The sequence below is a fragment of the Lactuca virosa genome, chromosome 4, assembly GCF_052849685.1.
Source record: "Lactuca virosa cultivar CGN04683 chromosome 4, Lactuca_virosa_CGN04683_v6, whole genome shotgun sequence".
In the NCBI taxonomy this organism is placed as follows: Eukaryota; Viridiplantae; Streptophyta; class Magnoliopsida; order Asterales; family Asteraceae; genus Lactuca; species Lactuca virosa.
This window is the reverse complement of record NC_136429.1, coordinates 293,545,116-293,568,232: the sequence shown is the minus strand read 5'-3', so window position 1 is coordinate 293,568,232 and position 23,117 is coordinate 293,545,116. Positions and strand designations below refer to the sequence as shown.

Genomic DNA, 23,117 nt, shown 5'->3' with positions numbered 1-23,117 from the left:
TAGGCTATTAGTATAATAACATGTTGTAAGGCATGTTAAGACAAGTTTATGCTTATGTTTTGTATCAGTTCTGACATACCAAGTTTTTATATATTAATGAGAACCATTTCTTCGGAAATGCTTTGACTTGATATTATCACACATTCAAATAATGTTTTGGGAACATATTCCGCAATAAAAGAAATATTCTGAATTAAATAAGCATAAAGAAAAAGTTTTAATTAGATGTAAAATTGGGGATGTCACATTGTATCTAACGCCGAGACAAATTGGAACACCTTACTTTGAAAGTGTATAGCTAAAAAAGCATAAAAAAATACTCACTGAACCACAAACCTATTACTAGGTGTTAGGAAGTAAAGCGGATAAAACATGAAACCACAAGCACACAAAGACGTAATATTTATATTTTTCGGTCAAGGTGACCTACATCCATAGGCAGGAGGTGAATATTCTTTATTCACGAGTTCTCAAACAGAGGTTACAAGTACAATTCAATAGAGATTCACCTACTCACTAGAATTTAAGATACAGAAAAATGACTAGCATACATCCGTATTTATAGACCCTAGATCAGACCTAAAACCCTAATGGGTCAAGCCCATTAATCCATAGGCTCATGAAAGGTGTCAACCAATCACAATCTATCATGGAGCTTCTTCTGGAACCTTCATCCTTGAGATACATTGCATGAGCATCAGCAGCACATGTAATGGAGCATCATGAGCCATAATGGAGCATTATGATGCATAAGTGACATCATGATGGTGCATCATGCCATTTGGGGTATTCACCTTGAGCGTATTCAACTTCTGAGCATCCATGGACAATATTGAGCATCCTAGTGTACCTTACAACATAAGTGGCACATCAAGGGACATCATGGAGCATCAAGGGAATAAGTGACGCACCCTTGCACCAAGATGGCACATCTTGATTGTAAGTGGCGCATCTTGTACAAGAGTGGTGCATAATTCTTTTAAGATGGCACATCCTACTGGCACATCGAGCTTCCAAAGTGGTGCACCTTGGTTATAGGTGATGCACCCTTTCCAAAATGGTGCATCCATGCTTCTAAGTGGCGCATCCTCATCATGGGGCATTATATGATGCTCCATTCCCTTCTCATATGCTCCACCCATTCACATGTGCTATATTCCCTTCCTGATGCTCACATGCTCATTCAAGTGCTCCACTGAATTCCAAATGCTCCAAATGCTCAAGTCACATTTAACACTAGGCACAATGCTCACTTTTCAAAACATAGTTGGTATTCACACACCAAATATAATAACTCATCCATATCGAATTTTTGGATTGGTCACTACCTCCTAGCAAAACAAGTAATGGTCCAGTAACTGGTAGCCTTCCACACCCACTAGTATATAAGCCCACCTACCCAAATAAGACACCTTAAAAAGTACCGCTCATGTCGAGATAGGTTTGTAGCCTAGCCATAATGTAACAACGTAAATTTTCAAAACAATTTTTCATTTTTCAACATAATAAAACTCATAAAATAGTTCTCAAAATCTCATAATGTCAAATGTCATAATAATAACAAATCCCAGAATCTCCAACAACTCTTCTTCCAGTGTGTACAAATCATGTCGGCGCCTTCCCGCGATCCTCACTAGTACCTGAAACACATCACACAAAACACTGTAAGCATAAATGCTTAGTGAGTTCCCCAACATACCACATATAACACATAAGCCACTCGAGGCTATAACTCGGTATGACCCTCCGGTCAATGTGTCTGAGCGGGACCCTCCAGTCCCGTAGCTCGTTGGACCCTCCGGTCCGGTCTAAATCGTTGGACCCTCCGGTCCGGTCTATATAACACATAGCATACATATATCACAATGCACATAAACTCAACATACACATAACACATAAGACCCTCCGGTCTGCACATAGTTACCACTCTAGGTAATGTATAGTGAGAAGACTCACCTCGGGTAATCTCGAAAAAGTCTCGAACTCGAATATCTGATCTAGCCTCCGCCTAATCACATAAAGTAATTACCTCTAATTAATACGGCTCTCACAGGCTAGACTAAATCCCTCCCTATATTCTCTCAGAAGGGGAAAAGACCATTTTACCCCTCCAATGGTCCAATGTCCAAATGTTGACCAAACCCTAAAAGTCAACCCCAGCCAACGGTCTAATTTTGACCAGACTCGTCGAGTGCACTCGGGTGACTCGGCGAGTCCATACGTGTCCTCTGAATCCTCCTAAAGCCTAACTCGACTCGTCGAGTTAACATTTCTCTCAACGGGTTACCAATGAACACGAATCGTGGTGCAACACGATCCGACTCGTCAAGTCCGCTCATGGCCTCGGCGAGTTTCGTCCATGAGATTACTCAAATGACCTTCTGAGGTCAGATCTACTTCTCTAACCTATAGATCTGACCTTCCAATACACAATAATTACGTAAAGGTCCGACCTTTACGTTCATGCAACACTCATAGGGCTTCTTTTGGTGAAATAGCTTCTAAAATGGCAACCTAGGTTCATATCTCCAAAGGGATAGCATAAAGCAGGATGGTTAGGACTCTCTGGACCTCTTAAGGTCCAGATCTAAGAAGAATTCCACCTTGGGACCTCATATGCTTCGAATCCAAGCTAAAGAAGGCATGAGAAAACCCTAGATTTAAGTAGGTCGCCATATACACGAGAATGAGCATAGATTTATACCTCTGGTAGCCTCTTCTGATCAAATGATAGCAGATCTGAGCTCCTCAATCCGCTTAGCTTGCCCTCCTTCCTTCTTTCTTGCAAAAATCACACTAGAAATGAAGAAAATGGCTTCTTATCTCACTCACAATGCTCTCAGGTCCTCTGGTGCTCTCAAGGGTGAAGGTGGCCGCAAATGAGGGCCATAAGATCCCTTAAATAGGGCACAGGCCCGGGGGTTTAGGGTTTATGTCCACAGCGCGGACTCGTCGAGTCCACTTGCCGACTCGTCGAGTCCGTTCATTAATCCTAGTCAGCAATCGCGATCCTACTCGACGAGTCTAGGCGTCAACTCGTCGAGTCCCTCTCCTTGGCTCACAATAAATACTCAATTTATGATACCTGGAAATCCAGATGTTACACATAATGTCCCAACCCATGTTTGTTTTGCATGTTGTTGTAATCAGAGCGTCATATACATGATGATGCTAATAAAACTAAAAAATAGGATCTTGTTCCATGCATGATTTTCATGTTCCCTATAAGATCTTCGTGTTCCGAATTAGAGTTTCGAATTTTACGTACGAGATGCTTGTTACAGACTAGTTCTAATTGCTCTTAAATACGAATTTAACTGGAAAAAATACCTACATATCAATTACAACTACTTCTATGAAGTATTGCCATAAAAAGTGCACTACATTCCGGACTTGTTCTACATGTTTCAGACATGTTCATCGTATTGTGGACAAATTAAATCTCCAATATGCTAAAAAAACTTATTGTAAAGAAAATTTACCCACAACACTACAGATCTTCATCCTCAATAGTCATATTCTTAAAAAAAATCAAGAGTCTGAAATGTCTAAAATGCCACTTTTAAAAAACAGTCACAGAACTATAAATATATATATATATATATATATATATATATATAGAAAGAGAAAGAGAAAAAACTACAAGAATAGACCTTATGGTTAAGTCGAAATTGCCATTTTTGGCAAAAAAAGGTTTAGACTAGCATTTATGGTCCAAAGGTTTTCATTTTCTTGCCACTTATGGTCCAAAAAAGGTTTAGACTAGCACAATTTTGCCATTGGTTTTTGCTTTTTCAGTTTTTATTTATTTATTTAAATACTTTTATATTTAAAAGAAAAATAAAAAAGAAAATACATATCTCTCTCTCAATATTTTATGGATTCCAACATTTAAAATACACACACATTCATAAACACATTCATAAACACTCAAGAACACTTTCTACCACAACCGCCAACCACCACAATCCACAACCAATCGGACATGGCACCACCATTAGAAAACCCAGTCGATCTCTCTTTCTCTCTATCTTTCTCTTATCTCCCGGTTCTGTTAAAGAACGACGGTGGATCTTCATATCATCGAGGGTTTCACAGTGGATCTTCATAGCATCGACGACGAGGGATTTCAAATCGACGGTGACAGAGATAGATCTGAAGCGGTGGCGATTGGAAGAAGCTAAGTCGAAAACTGATGTTGCTTGAATTCACAACAGTTTGTGAAGAAAGGGGAGGAGAATTTGATTTATAATCCTTTGGAGAAGAAACATTTGTTTAACTGAATTCAAGGCGAGATCGGTTTGAAATTTTAATTTGTTGATGATGTTGCTTCACCACAGGCGCCACCATCTCCTCCTCCATCTGAGGATGTGAAAGCTAAGCCAAAGTCATTGGAAGAAGCTAATTCGGAAACTGATGTTGCCCCTACTGCTGATTCATAACCATCACCGTTACCGGAGGTGGCACCTACAAAACCTATTCCACAATCGAAGCTTTAAGATTTGTGTTAAATGCACACACACTGAAAAATTAAAAGCATACACTCACACTCAATAGTGAATACTATGATGAGAAACAAGTCGACATCTGGTTCAACATATATGTCGACCGTGATGATGGTTGTTCAGTGTTATTCTGAAAGCAACTCGGGATCACATTCGAAGAAGACGAAAAGGGTGTGTAAACCCGATTTAAGAATAGTTTAATACCTGGTTTTCTGGGTTCGATTTTTTCTTTCTGGGTTTGAGCGATGGATCAATTTTGTATCATTTTCAAAACCATGTCAATTAGTTACAGAGCTCTTTACAGGTGGAGATGGGTGTAAAAGATCATGAACTTCCAAAATTAATATATATATATATATATATATATATTTTCTTTTTTTATTTTTCTTTTAAATATTAAAGTATGTAAATAAATAAAAAACTAAAAAAGCAAAAACAACGGTAAAATCGTCATAATAAAAAAGTTTAAAGAAAATTGGATCAAAATGACAATAAAATGAAAACCTTTTGACCATAAGTGTTAGTCCAAATCTTTTTTTTACCCAAAATGATAATTTCGACCTAACCATAGGACCATTCTTACAATTTTTTATGTGTTTGTATATAGCCTTAATTTTCTTTTTGAAAAATGACCATATATATATATATATATATATATATATATATATATATATATATATATATCAAGGTTGCAGAAATCGCTCGGTGGTAGCTCGGCGGTAGACTAGGGTCAAGGGATTAATCGGCTAGGCGAGGATTAATCGGGGACCAGTAATTATTAAAAATTTAATAATTATAACATCAATTCTAAGAATATAACATTATATATATCATTAATAAATGTAAAATTATAACAATTCAACATTTCACAATACCAATAAATAAATAACAATTCAACATTTCACAATTTTAGATTAAGCTATCAAAGAAACTGAGGCGACATCCACTTTCAAAGGCATCTGCCTTCCTTTTTATTCAGCATACAAAAGCTTATGGTTGTTATTCACCAAGATCTTGACAACATCAGTGTTGCCAACTGCAATTTTTATCATCAGAGTCTGGTTCATGGCTTGTAGGGGTTTCAAATGTTGATGGCCTGGAATTGGATACTAATCAAGAGCAAAGTTAGGAATTAACAAAAAGATTCATCATATTGAAGTCCTTAATCAACATTTATGTCTGCTTCCGCCAAGAACAACAGTGAACTCTGTGAGGATTTTCATCAAATACCTTATGTGCGTCAATCCTTTGAAATAGGTGTAAAGGCAGATTCAATTGATGTCGGACAATCCTATGACATTCAGTTGCAGAAACATCCTGTGACATTCAATTACAATGAACCTACGAAACGGTAATCTCATACAACGGTAACGTCATAAAAGGTGTGAAATAGTTGTGAACTCAACCTTAACCATGAACTTGAGAAACTGATTTAATTACACAAACTACGAATAGGTGTGAAGTCGGAGACGATGGCTAACGCTTTGAGAACTCAGTAAAGAATTGCCTTAAATAGCATACTCCCAACGCTTCGAGTATAGTTCCAAGAAACATCTTCGTGGTAGAAGACGAATAGCAGAGATGATGGCAGAAGTCAGAGACGATGGCTACGGTGGCGAGCAGGGGAAAAGTCAGAGTCGTAGTCGTTGGAGGAGCCAGAGTTAGACTGAATGCGATGGAATGGCAAAATCGGAAGGAACCCTAGCAGAAATTGAGGAGCAAAACTACCAGTCTAAACCACCAGTCGAAACCACCATTGAAAACTGAAGCTCAAACCTTCAACCACCTGCTACGTGAACTAATAAGAACTGAAGAAGTGAAGAAGATATATTCAACATCCAGTCCCACATCCCACATCATTGGTGCAAAAAAAATAATACGTAGAGACATTCTATAAAAAGGAGCGACAATCCACTTTGAAACGTAAAACAACTATGCTTTGGGTTGTTGGCTCCATTGGGCCGACGACTTTAGAGTCGGCTGGAATCACTATTGGTGTCCGAGTTGGTCCGATTTAGTTCGATTTGGACCGAATTGGACCGATTTTTACAACCATGATATATATATATATATATATATATATATATATATATATATATATATATATATATATATATATATATATATATATATATATATATAGAGAGAGAGAGAGAGAGAGAGAGATGAGGGTTCAATTGAGAAAAAAAGGTTGAGAATGGGGGAATCATTCCCTGACACTCATTTATTTTGCCGCAAAACACTTAGGCGTACCGGCGGAATAGGTAACGGATACACATATGTTTTTCCAACCAAATGTAACATCTTGTTTAATTAATAAATAAATAGATAAAATTTGATGAACGAACAGTCGTAATAAATCCAGATGATTTAGGGGATTATTGGTTTTGGGGAACCGGATGTTAGAAATCGGATTATTCGGGGGTTAAAGTGTAAGTTCAGGACTTGTCTCGCAAAGGATTTTAGAAGTCAAGGGAGTGTTTGGTATTATTGGGACTTCATGTGTAAGGATTCATGGAGGCAGGGTTAAAAAGGTAAATTTGGATTAGTTTTGTAAAGATTTTAGAAGATGGGGGCTGTTTAGTGAAATTCAGACTTATTTTGTAAAGGATTTTAAGGGGCAGGGTTTAAATGGTAATTTGTAGACTTATTTTGAAATGATTTCTGGTTGGAGGGACCAGACCTGCCATTATGGCGATATGTTTGTATGACCGGGTATATAAGTATACGAAACCCTAAACCTAAGGGAACCTCAGCCGCACAACCCCCGTTTCCCCTGATTACGGCCGTAATCCTCAAGACCCCATCACCGGTCATCGCTTTCTCACCTGCTGAAGCCGGGAACCACCAGAAATGCCGCCACCCTCACTACACTCGCCATTCAGCCGCCGTTGTCGACCACCACAGTCCACCGTGAACCGTTACTGTCGGCGATGACATTCATGGGTGCTATTCCATTGCCGACGACGACGGACTGTGGCTGTCGTTGTTGCCTTTCGTGGTTGAAGAAGAACGATTCTGGTGCTTTGCCTTTGCTGCAGTTCCGACAACCATTTCGCCTTTCGCCATTTGTTAAGGCGTCAATGCCAACTCCGAGGCGAACCGCCGTCTTGCACTACTTCTGTGATTATTATTTTCGGGGTGGATTGCCACCGTTCTCCCACCGTAAAAGCCCCTCCGTTCCAGTTCACGGCTGGGCCCGTTCACGGTCAGAAGTGGGCATGGTGGTGTGTTGTGTCGTATGTTGTGATGGTTGAGAATACTCGAGTATTGCATGGCCGGAGATCCGCTGAAAGACCCCACTGCCACCACCGTGAGGTGGTGGCTGCCACCAATCGCCACCGCCGGCCACAAGGTGGTTATATGTGTGTGTATGTTTAGCTTAGTTAGTATATGTGTTACTTTTGGGAATTTTTCATTGTAAATTGTAACGAAAATGGAATAATGGAAAGAAACCCTAACCACCACCGTGAGGTGGTGGCTGCCGCCACCGGCCGTCGTGTCGGGTGGCGGTGTGCTTGCATGATTGTGTTTGATTCGTTTGGATGCTGAAACCCTAATGGGCTTAAGGATTTGGCTTTGGGCCTATTGGGCTAAGATGGGTTGGAAACCCTAATTAGGGTTTGGAAAACCCTAATGTCATGAAACCCTAATTTGGGACTTATCGGGACCGCATCGAGATTATTTAACGAATTTAAAATATTAATTAATAATCATTGGTAAATGAACTTAAGGCAATAATAGACTTAATGGATAAAGTCCTTAATGTGTTAAGTAGGAACACTTAACCCTAATCGATATTTTATGTGAGAAACCCTAAAATTGGATTTGGGCCTTAATGGGCCAATTGGGAACATGTTATGGACTAAGGAAATCATTGGGCCTTAGGATAGGACCCATTAGAGAGGCTTAGGCCCAATTTGGAAAATTGGGCCATAAGTGGGCCATAATTGGGCCTTGAGGACTATTAGCTATTGGACCATCAGAATGCCAATCATTGGGACTGGAATAAGTGGTTGGGCCTTAAGATAAGCCTATATAGAGGTTTGGGCCCAATTTGGAAAATTGGGCCATGTGTTGGGCTTTGGTCCATGGTTTGGCTTTTGGGATTTGAATTGGGCCTTGAATTGAATAAAGCTAGGTTAGGGTAAAGTAGTCTTTTACCCCAAGTATAGAGTTGTGGTTATGTGTTGGAACCCTAATTATTAATTGGGTATTGTTTGATGTTGACAGTTCGAGAATCTGTCAACCAGTAATGGGAGTTTTATCTGCGGGACTTCAGCAGTGTCAGGTGAGTCTTCTCACCATACCCATGGGTCTAAGGCACCAAGGTCGGCCCATTATGTGATTATGGTATATGTGTTAGTCATTTCTATGATTTGTTATGCTATGTGATTGTGTGTTATTGCATGGAAGACCCCGGGGGGAGCCCGTGGCAATTGGATGTAAGACCATGTGGGGTAGCCCATGGCAGTCCTAGGTGAAGACCAGGTGGGGTAGCCCATGGCATTCTTACAGGATTATGTTTGCATTATGTGTAGATATTTCTGTGATATGTGATATGTTATGTGATTATATATGTTATTGCATGGAAGACCCCGGGGGGAGCCCGTGGCAATTAGATGTAAGACCATGTGGGGTAGCCCATGTCATTCCTAGGTAAAGACCATGTGGGGGAGCCCATGGCACGTTGGATGTAAGACCGTGTGGGGTAGCCCATGGCATTCCTAGGTTTATTTATGCATGGTTTATTTATGCATGGTTTATGTGCTATATGTAGCTTCTGTAGCTAGCATGATATGTGATATAGGTAGCTTTTATAGCTAACAGGATATGTGATATGTGGATTGTGTGTGTGGTATGCTCTGGGGAACTCACTAAGCTTCGTGCTTACAGTTTTGTTTATTGGTTTCAGGTATCATCGTTTGGAAAAGAAGGGCTCGGATTGATCGCAGTGCACACGCCTATGATTTCCGCAATGAATGATTTTGGGATGAACTCTGATAAGCAATTTACTTAACGATGATTTGAAATGTTGAAATAAATGGTATCAATGTTTTAGCTAAATTCAAAATGAAATTTTTACCCGTGATTTTTGGATCGTTACACCAAACATGTTTCCTTAAAGTATGCTCATCATTACCTTAATATACACAAAAACATTTTTTTTTTTTATTTTTAGAATGCTATTTTTATCGAAAATTTATTTTAGATATATTAAAATTTATAATTTTTTATTCTTTATAAATAAATAGACATCCATATTGATATAGTTTTAAGATAAAATAAAAAAATTATTTTTTTAGAGTTTCAGCTATCGTTATTCATAAGTGAATAAAAACACATCAGAATTTTATTACATTACATTCGTTATTTAGTTATGAATAAAACGCATGCTTAACTTTTTCACAGTTTAAGTATTGTTTATATATGAATATAACACGTTATAAAGTTTTCTTACTTAAAATATTTTTTTTACATCATCTTTTGTCACATGTTATATTTATATACGAATAAAACGTGTATTAATTGTCGTTATATGTTATATTCATATATTAATAAAACATTTCTAAAATTTTTGTTACTGTTCATTTGTTATTCATATATAAATAAGTAGTATGTTAAAAAAAGATGAAGTGTTGAAAATTTGAACTACTTATTCATATAGGAATAACAAATGAACTGTAACAAAATTATGATAAATGTGTTCTTCGTATATAAATATAACTTGTGAGGAAAGTCAATACACGTTTTATTCATATGTGAATATAACATGTGACGAGAGTTGATGTAAGTTGTAAAGAGTTTATTATATGTTATATTTATATATAAATGATACTTAATCTGTAAAAAAATTAATCATATTTTTTATTTATAAGTGAATAACGAATGTGTTGTACTAAAAATCTGATACATTTTTATTCACTTATGAATAACAATAGCTGAAAATATAAAAAAAATAAATTTTTTATTTTATCTTAAAACTATATCAATATGGATGTCAATTTGTAGAGAATAAAAAATCATGAATTTTAGTATATTTAAAATCATTTTTCGATAAAAATAGCTTCTTCAAAATTAAAAAAACGGAAAAAAAAAAAAAAACTATGTTTTTGTATATATTTAGGTAATGATTAGCAAAGTTTAAGGAAACATGTTTTGTTGAAAAACACATATGTATTCATTTCCCATTTCCGCTAGTACGACGGAGGTTTTTGCGATAAAAATAAATGAGTGGGTGAGAATGATTCTTCCATTCTTAACTTTTTTTATTTTCTCAATTGAAATTACCTCTCTCTCTCTCTCTCTCTCTCTCTCTCTCTATATATATATATATATATATATATATATATATATATATATATATATACACACACACTAGGTTACTACCCGTGGAAACCACGGGTGAGAACGAAAAACACAATTTAATTTCAAATAGTAATAGTAATAACTAATCAAAGATTTGCAAATTTTTACTAATTTACAAAAATAAAAGTTTTTTTTCTGTAAGTTATAATGATTTAGTCAATGAAATTATACATTTCTTTCTTCATAACACCAACTAAACGTACCATAAAACATTACAAAATAGAGTTTACCAATATAGCCCCATCTAAATATAACCACCTATTATCTGTATTTATACATTTCCTTTTCTACTATTCTAAAACTTCTACTAAATTTAGTGCAAGGATGAACAATATTGTTTGAAATTCCAGATTATTAGAAACAATTAACACCAAACATATAATGAAAATCTTATTTCATAAACATAATCCCTTTTATAAAAAGAACTTGCTTGGCAAGGGACATTTCTGCAATGTGAAAATGCTCTTCAACCGGTAGCAAATAAGATTTTTGCTGTTATAAAATAAAACTTTCTTGCTCCAGGTAGCGTGCAATTTTGTTGGTAATCATCACTTTTTTGCTTCCATAAGATTCGGCTCCATGACCAACCTTCAAATTTTCTGCTAGTTTAAGCATTCTCCCCTTATGACGGAAACCAAAATAGCAGCAACAATATTAGACGAACAATCATAACTTTTTATGTCTACTTATGTCATAAGAATAGATAAGTAACATTCTTTCAGCATCAGGTGTGTATTTGGGAAACTAAATCATTACCTCTCACCCATTAACAACCGTTCCTGAAAGAATTTGAATACATATATGGTAGTAGAAACTGAAGTAACATAACAAAAATGCCAAAAACTAAACAGACTTATTTCCCTGTTTAATAAACCAAACATTTCATCAAACACTTGGCGTGCATCAAAACCCACAGAAAATACCAAATACTGAAATACACACTTACATGTTACGGAAAGCATTTTACCCTTAACATTATTGGTAAACATTACCAGAAGATCCAATGCTATCTGTGGGTGAATACAACTATAGTTGATCAGAACTACATCATCAAGAACAACATCATCAGGTGCCTTCGAATTTGACTTTGAATCAATATATACAAAGAAAAGTAACAAAGCTTATCATAAACATTGAACACGTAAATAAATATTACATTTAAATGATTTTAAATGAATGAAATTGGTATAAGCTTATACCTTGATTAAGATATGGTTGAAGTTGCAATGCGTTTCAAAGAGAAAGATGATGAATGTCTATCAAACCGAATTGTTATGGGACAAAAGGACATTGCTTGCCAACATCTACAACAAAATTGTTGTTTGATCAGATCTTTTCTTCATTCCTCTGATGCCCTTAAATTTTTGCCGACGGCTTAGAAAGATAATCAACTACAAAGAATAAATAAGAGGACGTCGATAACTGAATAAAGTAGATGATTTGCTTCCTAGTTTCAAGCAATCCTCATGGAGGTGTTTGTAATTTAAATAGCAGAAAGAGAAGACGAATGGAACGAACAAATATAGAGTGATGCAAATCAATCCATTTATCTGGTAGATTTACAAATATAGAGATACTCGGTGCACAAATTACGACAAATAATTTTAGGAGCGTTTGAATTTTAATTTTGAGTTTTAAGTGATAGAAGGGCAAAATAGGTACTTTACTTTGTAAATTAAGGAGCTTAAGAGCTGCCACATAAGAAAATGGATTCTTTTATTATATATATATATATATATATATATATATATATATATATATATATATATATATATATATATATATATATATATAGTCATTTTTCAAAAAGAAAATGAAGGCTATTTTCTTTAAGTTGACATTATATAATGGTTAGTTTATTAATAAATTGTTAACTTACAAGATGTTTCAATAAAACTATTAAAATGGACCGTAGATGAAGTGATTTTCCACATCAACTATTTCACATCTATGTACTCGTCTACCAATGTTTTATGTTTTTTTCCTCGACATTTATGAGTAACAAATTGCAGGTTAAACTCGTCCATCTCTGCCATCACTCATCTCATCGTCTCTATCCTTAACTTCCTTGTTAACATCCCACCCCCGCTCACTGAAATAAAGCCTCTTCGTCGACCATCTCACCCGTCTATTTCTCTCTCATCTGTTATCACCACCATTTTTATCATGCTGACACCACAAATTAACATCAACATCCACGTCGTTGATAGGAAAGAAAATTTGAAATTCAGGAGTAGAAAATATTTTCCAACAAGAAGATTATCCTCCAAACTTTTTTGTCAAGCTATTTGACAGCAAATAAAATTGAGCTTGTAGTCACCTCATGTTCTTAAGGTTCTACAAGTCGATTGATAGTCATCAATGGTTTTACCTAGGTATGCTATCCGGGTCAACCCGAATGGATTTCAGGTTAAACGAGCTGAGTTAGTAGGTGTTTTTTCAAAAAATAAATAAATAAATAACCCTAAACTTGACCCTAATGAGGTTGGGATATTCGGGTTAGTCGGATTGAAATATGAAATAAAATACTGTTGGTTTATTTTAGCAAATAACTTTATTCACAAATCTAATTAATTTTGACTAAAGAGAACCACAAACACTAGATCTCTCTCTACAAAAATCAATTTAATATATACAACCCCAAATTTCACACCCACCATATATCGAAAGAACTAACACTAAATACATATTCAGCAAATAGAACTCATAGCTCATTGGTTCCGATTTTCAATGACAACAAAGAAATGTTGTTACGATGATTTACATCAAAGAAGCAAAACACAGTCTCATGAAATACATATTCAGCGAATAAACAAAAAAATCGAGAATGGTCACGGACAATTGAGAAATGTAGAGCTTTATCTGGGTATAGACGTGGGTTACTGGAGTTTCACCAGGCAAGATTAAATGGGGAGGGGTGGACGTGTGTTTGAAGAAAAAAAAAAAAAAAAAGAGATGTTTTAAGGGTTTCTTTTGTTATTTGTCCAAGTCCAATACAATGTACCAAATGCTACTTAGATGGCCATTGTCACAATTTCAGAAATTCTCAACTTTTTTTTACTTCCACCAAAATTTGACTACATCACAAGTATCTTATGGAGATCGTCGGTTAAGTGATGAATAAACTTTTAAATAGAAATATTTTTCAGCATAAAAAGTATTGTATTTCCTTTATAACAAGTCAAAAGAAGTATTGTTGCACCTTTTCCAAGGCAAAAAAATACTTTCAAATGGTCATTATTTTTCTTCCAGCGACATTGATGCAACCTTTTAAAAGATAGGGAACAAGTAGTTGAATTTGGAAATAAAAAAGAACACATATACAATAATATATAAGCGAAAAGCAACGGATAATATTTCTTCTAAAGTCAAAACAAGTAAGTCACATATCACAAAATTGGTGGAGCAGTTAGAAGCTCAGCTCTATAATAACCCAACAACATTTAAAGAAATAAAAAAAACCTAATCTTCAAAATTATCATGTACACAGCCAGTCAGACAGTTCTCTCTCTGTTTTTCCTTCCAGACACAGACAAAAGTATTTACAAACTACATTACCATAATAAAAGTAAACAAACCTTAAACTCTTTCAATCTCCATCTCATCTCATCTAGTCTTCAACTGTCTCAATCTCCCCCATCATAATCCTGTTACTCACCACGTTAAAACCTAAAACCGCTGGACTAACCTTCTTCCCTTTCTTCCCCTTCTTCTTCCCCCCTCCTCCTCCTCCTCCTCCTCCCGCCTTGCTGCCGCCATCTGCCGCCGCCTTACCACCACCACCGACCTCGGAATCCCAGAATCCATCGTTCCCAGTGGTTTTTTGGAAGGCGATTTCGAGAACGTCTGAAGGGAGGAGGTCTTTGTAGTTGAGGAACTTTTCGATGAATGCATGGTCTGGATCATATGACCCGAGATTCTCTTTCAGAAGTATCTCTGCTTCTGATCTCGATTGCTTCAGACAAAACTCCAGAAAACTTGTATCTGACAAATGCCAACAAAAATAAATAAGAGATATATATGCAAAAACAAAACTCCAGAGAAAATAAATAAAGGAACTCGTTTGAATTATATATTTCACAGAAACCTCAGACTCAAATTTTTACTTTTAAACACTAAAAAATCTAATTTTCTTTAATCATTAAGCAATGGGTACAGCAATAAAAACAGTAAAGGTTCATATTCAGATTTTGCAATACCTTTGGATCCAAGAAGCCTGACACATTCATTTTTGCACCAATCTCTGAAGTCCATTGCCTCTGCAAAAAACACAAGTAAAGAATTACATCCAAGCTCGTCATGCAAGTACTTTCACTTACTTGTGTATTATAGCATCTTATTTCCATTCATTTTAAGTTCTAATTACATTTTTATCATAATACGGCCTATTATTTTGAAAAAATAAGCCAATTAAAGCATCGCACTCTCAATTAAACTTCAAAAATACACAATTATAGCTTTGAAAATTGCTTTGTATTTGGATGGCTATATATAGAAAGGAGAACTGAAAGTAGCATGATATATACTTTAGAAAAAAGACTTTAAACTTTTTTCTTAGTAGGACATTATACTGTGAGAAATCTACCCAAATATAGCTCTTGAAATGGCTATGCATTTACATGACATTGATAGATTTTTCAAAACAAGTCAACAAAAGTAAATTGCTATTCCTTTAACTAGCAGCATTACATCAAGTGAAGTCAGTTTACCTGAATGTTTAGCCATAACATCTCTTTTCCCCTTCAATGAAGGAGAGGAGGAAAGAGAAGCTTCAACAGGTCTTCCACCTCCAGACTTCTGTCGACTCATAGCCCCACCAGAAGGTCCTTTTCCAGGAGTGTTCTTAGCCCAACTCCCTTGATTTGCAAGTTGAGGAAAATCAGCCCTGTATCACAAACACAAACACAAACACAAACCAAAACCATCAAACACACTTCCATAAATCACAACATATACAATAAAAGAAACCATACTTTTTTGCTTCTTGTTTCGGGTGATCCAAAGGACCCCAAAACAGATCATCATCAACTTTGTTCTTTGATTGAGTCCCACTATGTGACATAATCTGGACAGGAGATGAAGCAGATGATGACCATGAAGGGCCATTTTTAGTTTGAGCAGATGATGACACAGGCTTCTGCATTGGGACATGTACTTGATGTTGTTGTTGTTGAACAGAAGAACCACCACCTTTTTTCTCTTGCTCTTTAAGAATGTCTCTTAAGGAAGTATGCCTTGCAATCTTTCCTGAATCAGTAGACCAAGCTGGAGCAGGTGTAGGAGTTGCAGTCTCCCCTTTCCAGACAACAAAATCTCCAAATGAAGGACCTGAAGGGACAGCTGGCAGTACCTCCTTCTCTTGACGTGAACTTTTCACTTTCTCATTTGGGCTTGAAATGGTGCTGATGTCAGCAACAGGAGACACAGACACTTTGGATACTGCAGCTGCTTTGGCTTTTGCAGACTTTTTGCGACTCTTTTTGGATTCTTTCGCCTCAATGAAGCTACCTTCTTCCATCGAATCAGACTGAGTAGGAGCTGTAACTGATGCAGAGTTTTTCTCACTAGTTTTTGCTTCAGTTAAAAGATCATGCAACTGGCTCTTGTTGTTTTGATTTTGGGAAGCCTCAGAAGTGGCCCAATCTTTCTTGTTTTCTGTAAGTTTGTGGTCTGAATTGGCAACAAAACCAGACCAAGGGCTGGATATGTTCATCGACCCTAAAGATGTTGACATATCAGAAACAGCCATCTCTGCTTGAGCTTGGGCCTGAGCTTGGGCCTGGGCCTGGGCCCGGCGTTGTTCTTCTTGTTGAATTTCTAACAGTGACTTTGGTTTAAAACCAGGAGCAGGCTTCCATGCACGTTGAATATGAACTTCTTGTGTGTTGTTATCTTGTGGGATTTGGTTGACATTACTAGACATAGTTACAGGCTCTTCCATGGCTACTCTAGATTTGGTCTCTTCTACTTGAGATGTTTCCATTTCGACATCGTTGACTTTGGTCAAATCAGTTTCAGGTTCCTTTGGCTGCTGCTGCTGCTGTTGGGGTTTAGATACTGTTTTAGCCATGTCAGACGATTGTGACTTTGAAGACTTCTGTTTCTTTGACTTCTTTTCAGTAGCTTTTTTCACAGTTTCAACAGGCTTTACTTCTTTCACAACACTGGACTCATTAGTAGATGGTTTCTGAACCTTTGGTGCCTCCGTGACAGCTGGCATCACCTCCACGTTTTCAACAAATTCAGTCTCTAAAACTTCATTCTTGACAGCAACCAGAGGGTCAGAAATAAAAGCAACATTTTCATCTGTTCTTGAATCAATCATCAATGGCTGCTGCTCATGTTCCTGTACATCAGGTTCCTTCTGGTGAACAATCTCATCTCCACCACCCTTTTGTTCCACTCTGTTGTCAATAAACTGATGTGGCAAATGAATAGAATCTTCAAGACCTGGGGTGGGAACAAATTGAGCCATATGAGGAGTGTTAGTATTAAGCCCTTGATTCTGTGATCCCATCTGTAACACCTCATGTGGAGGAGCAAATCCAACAGACTGCTGTTGTTGCTCACCAAAACGTTGCAGAGATTGTTGCTCTATGAGGACTTGGGACAGCAGCTGTTGTCTCATAATCTGCTGTTGTTGTTGCTGAAGCTGTTCCTGTTTCTGTTGTTGTTGTTTAAGTAACAGGTACTCATCCAATACAGACAACTGTGGTGTAGGGATTTGAGGTTTTATCTGTGACATGTGTTGTTGTTGTAATAAGCTTAAGATTTGATCATGAGGAAGGCCAGAAGCTAGAAGTTTTTCAGGTGTTAGTGGACCCAGCGAGGGTAGATTCTGTCCTTGCAGCCTCTGGTGGGCCCCGAATGGTGTTTGAAGAGGGAAATGTTTACCCTGAAGTGGGTCCAACCCGGTTTGAACAGGAAAGTTTGACCAGTTACTCACCCCACTGTTTGCAGCAGAGTTTGACCTTTCAGATAAGCCTTGAAGAATAGACATGAACTCTGGATTTGGAGGATTTTGAGGTAAAACTGAAGGATCTTGAAGAATGTCAGATTTAGGAGGCCCAGACCAAAGAGAGTAAGGACTAGACATAGATTTTTGCCTTTCAAGTTGCATCAATTTTGCAATTTCCATAGCTGGAATCGAACCAGGGTTCCCAAAATACCCCTGCATACCTTCAGAAAGCCCAAACTTCTCCAATGAGCCACCACTACCAGACATGAGAGACTCAATGAACCTATTCTCAGCTTCTGTGGTTGACCCATGTTGAAACCTTGGATCATTCTTCATCATAGCATTAGGATTAGGGATACTGGATTCATCATTGATTTCACTTTTAGCAGCAGTAAATCCAGGTGGAGGTCTGACTTTTGCACGAAGGTGAGGCATAACATCACCAAGTAAAGCAAAAGGTGAGTCATTTGGTGCATTTGCAAGACGAACTTGCAAATCAATCCCAAAATATCCAGCCTCAAACCATCCAATAATATCAATTCCAGTAAAAGGACCTTGAATTGAACCTTGTGGATCTTTATAAAAAAGAACCAAATCATCAGGTGATGGCTGTGATTGTGAAAGTATCCTTGCTTCATGCTCCCTATCCATAGTGTTTCCAGATTGTTGCCTTTTGATAACTGGATTTGTAACATTTGTAACATTTGAAACATTTGTGACATTTGTTAAACTGCTACTCCATTCATTGGTAGTATTCGGTTGTGCACGTTGCCCCATGGATAAAGATCTCCAATTTGCCCCTGAGTTAGCTGAGGTTCCTATTGCTGCAGATAACAAAATGATTCTTGATATAAAAACATAAACACCCACAATTAATTTTTTTGAAGAAATTGTAGATGATGTATATATACCTTCATTTTTGGATTTGTAATCTATAAAAGACTGGCGATCTTCCATGAGATTAGGTTTGAAATTGGTCTCATATGAGTGCCCTTGCTTCTCATGAGATAAGCCCTCCACATAATCTGAATAATTGTCAGAAGCAAGTGGTAGATCTTCTCTACTCCCTGCTCAAAAAAACCACATTCAACAAACTCAGTAATAGTAATTTGCTTGACTATTAAATTCACAATTTTTTATAAAAGAAATGTTCAAAGTACCAAGTTTGGTTCTTCTTGACTGTGTATCAACCATGTTAACCCCAGATGATCCATCTTTAGTAATTTGAGGAGCACCACTACTTAAAATGTCCCCTTTGTCAATCCCCTTCATTGTAAACTGCCATGAAAAAACATATTAACTTTCTAGTCCTATATGAAGTTTTAACATAACAGAGAGTGATAAATGATGATTGTTAAAAGTTACCAATTCTTCAGGGGTAGGTGAAATAAGTGCAAGAGGCTCCAATGGTTCCTCCTGTGTAAGTGAAGGCACATCCAACATCCTTTCACCACCTTTCATATTAGTTATCTTGTACACATCAAGCAGCTTTGACCTGCTATACCTCATAGGAGATGTATTATCACCACCCATGTCAGGAAAAGATCCTAAAGGCTGCAAATGAGTGGAACTGGAACTATTATTCATAGGGTGGGTCCCACCCCTTCCTCGGCCAATAGAAAATGTGGAATTAGGATTCTCCCCACGACCCCGACCATGAACAAACATAGGAGTCTGTTTGTTTACCCCTGGAGTTTGCTGATGTGGCGGCTCTGCTCTTCCTCTAGGTCTCCATGGTCGAGGGTGGTCACCCTCATGGGACACCTGGACATCATGATCTTTTCCAGATTCTGTCCACTTGTCACGTGTGACATCAGCATCCTTGTCATCAGGGCCCCATCGGGTGTTCCATTTGCTCTCACGTGCATCTTTGTTCCCAGTATCACCCCATTTCTCAGAAGGTGCACGTCTGGATTCTCCATAGTGTTGTTTTCCTGGTGTTATGTTGTTATCTGATGTCCACCTGTCTGCCACCTTGCGGGTGTCCCCAAGCTCTTTTTCCCCCTCCCGCCACCTGTTATCCTTGCGGACAAAAGAATTTGTGTCCCTTTCCTCATCACGCCAGCGTTCACGGCTTTCAAGAACAGAAGGCCTAAACACATCTTTTTTCTTCTGGGAATCATCAGTTCCAGGTGATTTCATGAAATCCAATCGGTTGGCAAATGGTGGAAAAGGACTGGTGGGGACCTCCTGTGTTAAAAACATAATAGATGAGTTTATAGATTATTCTCTATAGGGAAGAATCAGAAGGGAAAAAAGAAAGAAAGAAGCTTTTTTTAAAGAAAGTAGAATGCCACACACCGAGGTTGGAGTTCCCATCTTGTTCTCCCCAGGTTTGGACAGGAGCCACTGTGGTGAAAGTGGAATAGAACTGTCAGACCCTTGGACATCTGCAGAATCAATAGCCAATCAATAATTAGCTCTAATGTAAGCAAATTTCTTGGGTTAGGTGAGACATAGTCATAATAAAAGTCTAAGTGAAATGAGAAAAGGGTTTCTATTCTTCAAAAAAAGGATAATTTGAGCAATTGTGTCACTAAAAAACAAAGATGACCAGCATTGAAACACACATGCCATGTGAACTTCAAAAAACTTTATGTGTAAACTGCTTGACCATGTAGAACATGATTTGCAATCTTCAATTTACCAGAGTACATGCATGCACTAAAGAGACTCTGAATATGGACAATCCAAGAAGACACGAAATGAACAAGCAACAGCAGAAGCACGTTTTAAAATGTTTATTCTTTTTAATAAACGTCAATTTTATCAACCCCACTAACGAAATCAAGATCTCAACGCCAATATGGGCGTGGGCCAACAAATAAAGCTCATCAATAACACTCGAGCATAAAGAATCACAAGTGCATATAATGCCGGATGATGCCACATAGGCCCTTTTTCTAAACAAGGAGTAGGGCAACACTCGTAAATTAAGCGCCGAAACTGAAGGAAAAATGTAAAAATGATAGCATACGAAATCGAAACCTCACTCCTGGAATCAAAAGGATGATATTATATGATAACTAAAGCACTTTCTTCTGTCAGTCTCGGAATGGACTCGTAACAAATGAATTAACTTCAGCGCAAATTAATCCATTTTGTGTTTCAAAACCCTAAAACTGCCACAGTAGGCGCAAATCGCAAATAGAACAAACTCCGTAAACGCTTCGTTCTCGACTAAATACATAACCTAAGAAACGAAAGAAGAAGACGCGAAGGCGAATATATTTCGGCCACATTTGTTATGACGCGTATCTGAAAGATTCAGCGGTAAAGGAAGCAGTCGTAGAAAAGAAAAACCAGTGCCTTCATGATTAATACATTCACCCAAGAAAGAAAACCGACAAATCTCTACAAGAAAAATAGGGTTTTAAGAAAGTCGAGGAAATTATAAAGTGATAAAGTTAAATTAGCGGAAGAAGTAGAAGTGTGTGGTTAATTGATTCACCTCTGGAGATCCGAGAGTTAGGAAGAGAAGAATCGAAGTCGGTCTTGCCGGCCATTGATGATCTGAGAGAGATTGAGAGCTCGGAGACGCCAAAGAGAAGAAGGGTTTTTTGACTGCGTAAAGGAAGGTGTAAGCGAGATAGACACGAATGCGGGGGATATATAGGAATGGGGTTAAGGGCAAACGGAGTGAAGATAAAATGAAATTTCATTTAATAAAATTGAAATCGCTAACAAATTCTTTTAGAACACCATATCTCTATAGATCTTCTCTTCAAAAAAAAAATTGAAAAGCTCTTTTTTTATAAATGATCATTTGATAATTAACCAGTTGGACGGTTCAGGTGTTTGCTTATTAATTTAGTATGCTAGTTGTTGTTTGTTGTATGTATAAATGAAACATATGTTGTATTGTTTGTAAATATAATTGTTGTTGTATATATATAATTGTTGGAACTGTGATAGTGTCTGAGATGGGTTCACGGTATTATTTTATTAATGAGATCAGTATTGATGTTGATGGATGGAAGTTCAAGAATGGATGTTCATTTATAGAAGAAGCATGTTTACTTGAAGTCGCCTAAGCTGAGCAAGTATTGATATGGTTTTAATAGACGATAACAATCTATCATAGTTGGGTTTTCTCATTTTGTTTGTATTGGTGTAGTTTTTATTCTTGGTTTGTTTGTATGATAATTTCAGGGAAACCATGTCTCTGTCACCATCAAGAATGCTCGAATTTGCAAGTTTGAGATATTATTGGAGGAGGAAAATGTGTATGGTTTTTCGAATTTCTTTGTCAGTGATAACTTTGCCCGTTTGGAAATTGCAGATCATAAATTTAAAATAAATTTTTCACAAAAACATGTATGTTAAGGCCATGACATTTGGCTTCCTCGTGGTTTGAGTTATTTTGATTATTTCAAGTTTGGAGACATTATTTTAGGTCAAATTTGGGGAAGACTATGCAATTGGTATGTAGACATTGCTATCAAAGACATAATTGCTCTTATTCTTTTTTTTGTATGTCTTGGTATTTCTGATATAGTTTGTGTATCATTTTGTAGATGTGATTGGTATAGTAACAGTGTATACCAATTTGATGTTAAGTGTGAAGGATAGTCGGTCTACTAAGAGGGCGGCGTTTGAATTGCAAGATCTTGGGTAAGACACGATTAGTTGGACTATTATATGTAAGTTTTTCATGATAAATCTTAATACGTGTGATAATGTTAATGGTTGTTTGTTGTCTAGTATGGACTGTATTCGTTGTACTTTGTGGACTAACAATGGTAATGCAAATTTTCTAAATAAACATCCAATAGTTTGGCTGAAAGAATGAAGTTTAAACTTTCGAGTTTTCTATAAATTTGTCATGGTATGTATGTTCATGGTTGTTACATGCCATGTTGTGGTGAGTAACTGCTTTTTTTGGGGACGGGGGTAATTGTCGACTCAATGACCAAAGAGATTGTGGAATTTAGAAAACAGTACAAAGCAGGTTAAACTATAAGGAAATGGTACAGTTTAGAAAGCTATGTTATTATCTTAGGCAATGGTATTACAGATTATTTGACTATTTGAGATTCATGCAATGGTTGTTGAACTGGATAAGTTTGTAGATACGAAAGTGTGACATCCCCAAATTCACGGTCATTTTAAAAATGTTATTTATGCTTATTTGGAAATTATAGTATCATTTTTAAAGAATAATATTTGCGGAATTTGTTCCCAGAAAACATGATAAATACATTATCAAAGCATTTCCGAAGAAATGTATTTAGTTTATATTAAAACTTTGGGATGTCATCGTCAATACAGAAACATAAGCATAA

General features: G+C 36.9%; 1 protein-coding gene across 1 annotated transcript; it reads right to left on the bottom strand.

Annotated features, from left to right (window-relative positions):
• Nucleotides 1-14,207: 14,207 nt before the first annotated feature.
• LOC145108395 (GYF domain-containing protein) lies at nucleotides 14,208-21,430 on the bottom strand. Its single transcript, XM_079045416.1, has 9 exons — nucleotides 21,284-21,430; nucleotides 20,134-20,222; nucleotides 19,198-20,022; nucleotides 18,993-19,110; nucleotides 18,744-18,899; nucleotides 15,848-18,656; nucleotides 15,584-15,759; nucleotides 15,074-15,133; nucleotides 14,208-14,858 (listed from the first exon to the last, which is right to left on the bottom strand). The coding sequence occupies exons 1-9, from the start codon at nucleotides 21,336-21,338 to the stop codon at nucleotides 14,485-14,487; spliced, it is 4,662 nt and encodes a 1,553-aa protein (XP_078901542.1). The 5' UTR covers nucleotides 21,339-21,430; the 3' UTR covers nucleotides 14,208-14,484.
• Between the last annotated feature and the right edge of the window lie 1,687 nt (nucleotides 21,431-23,117).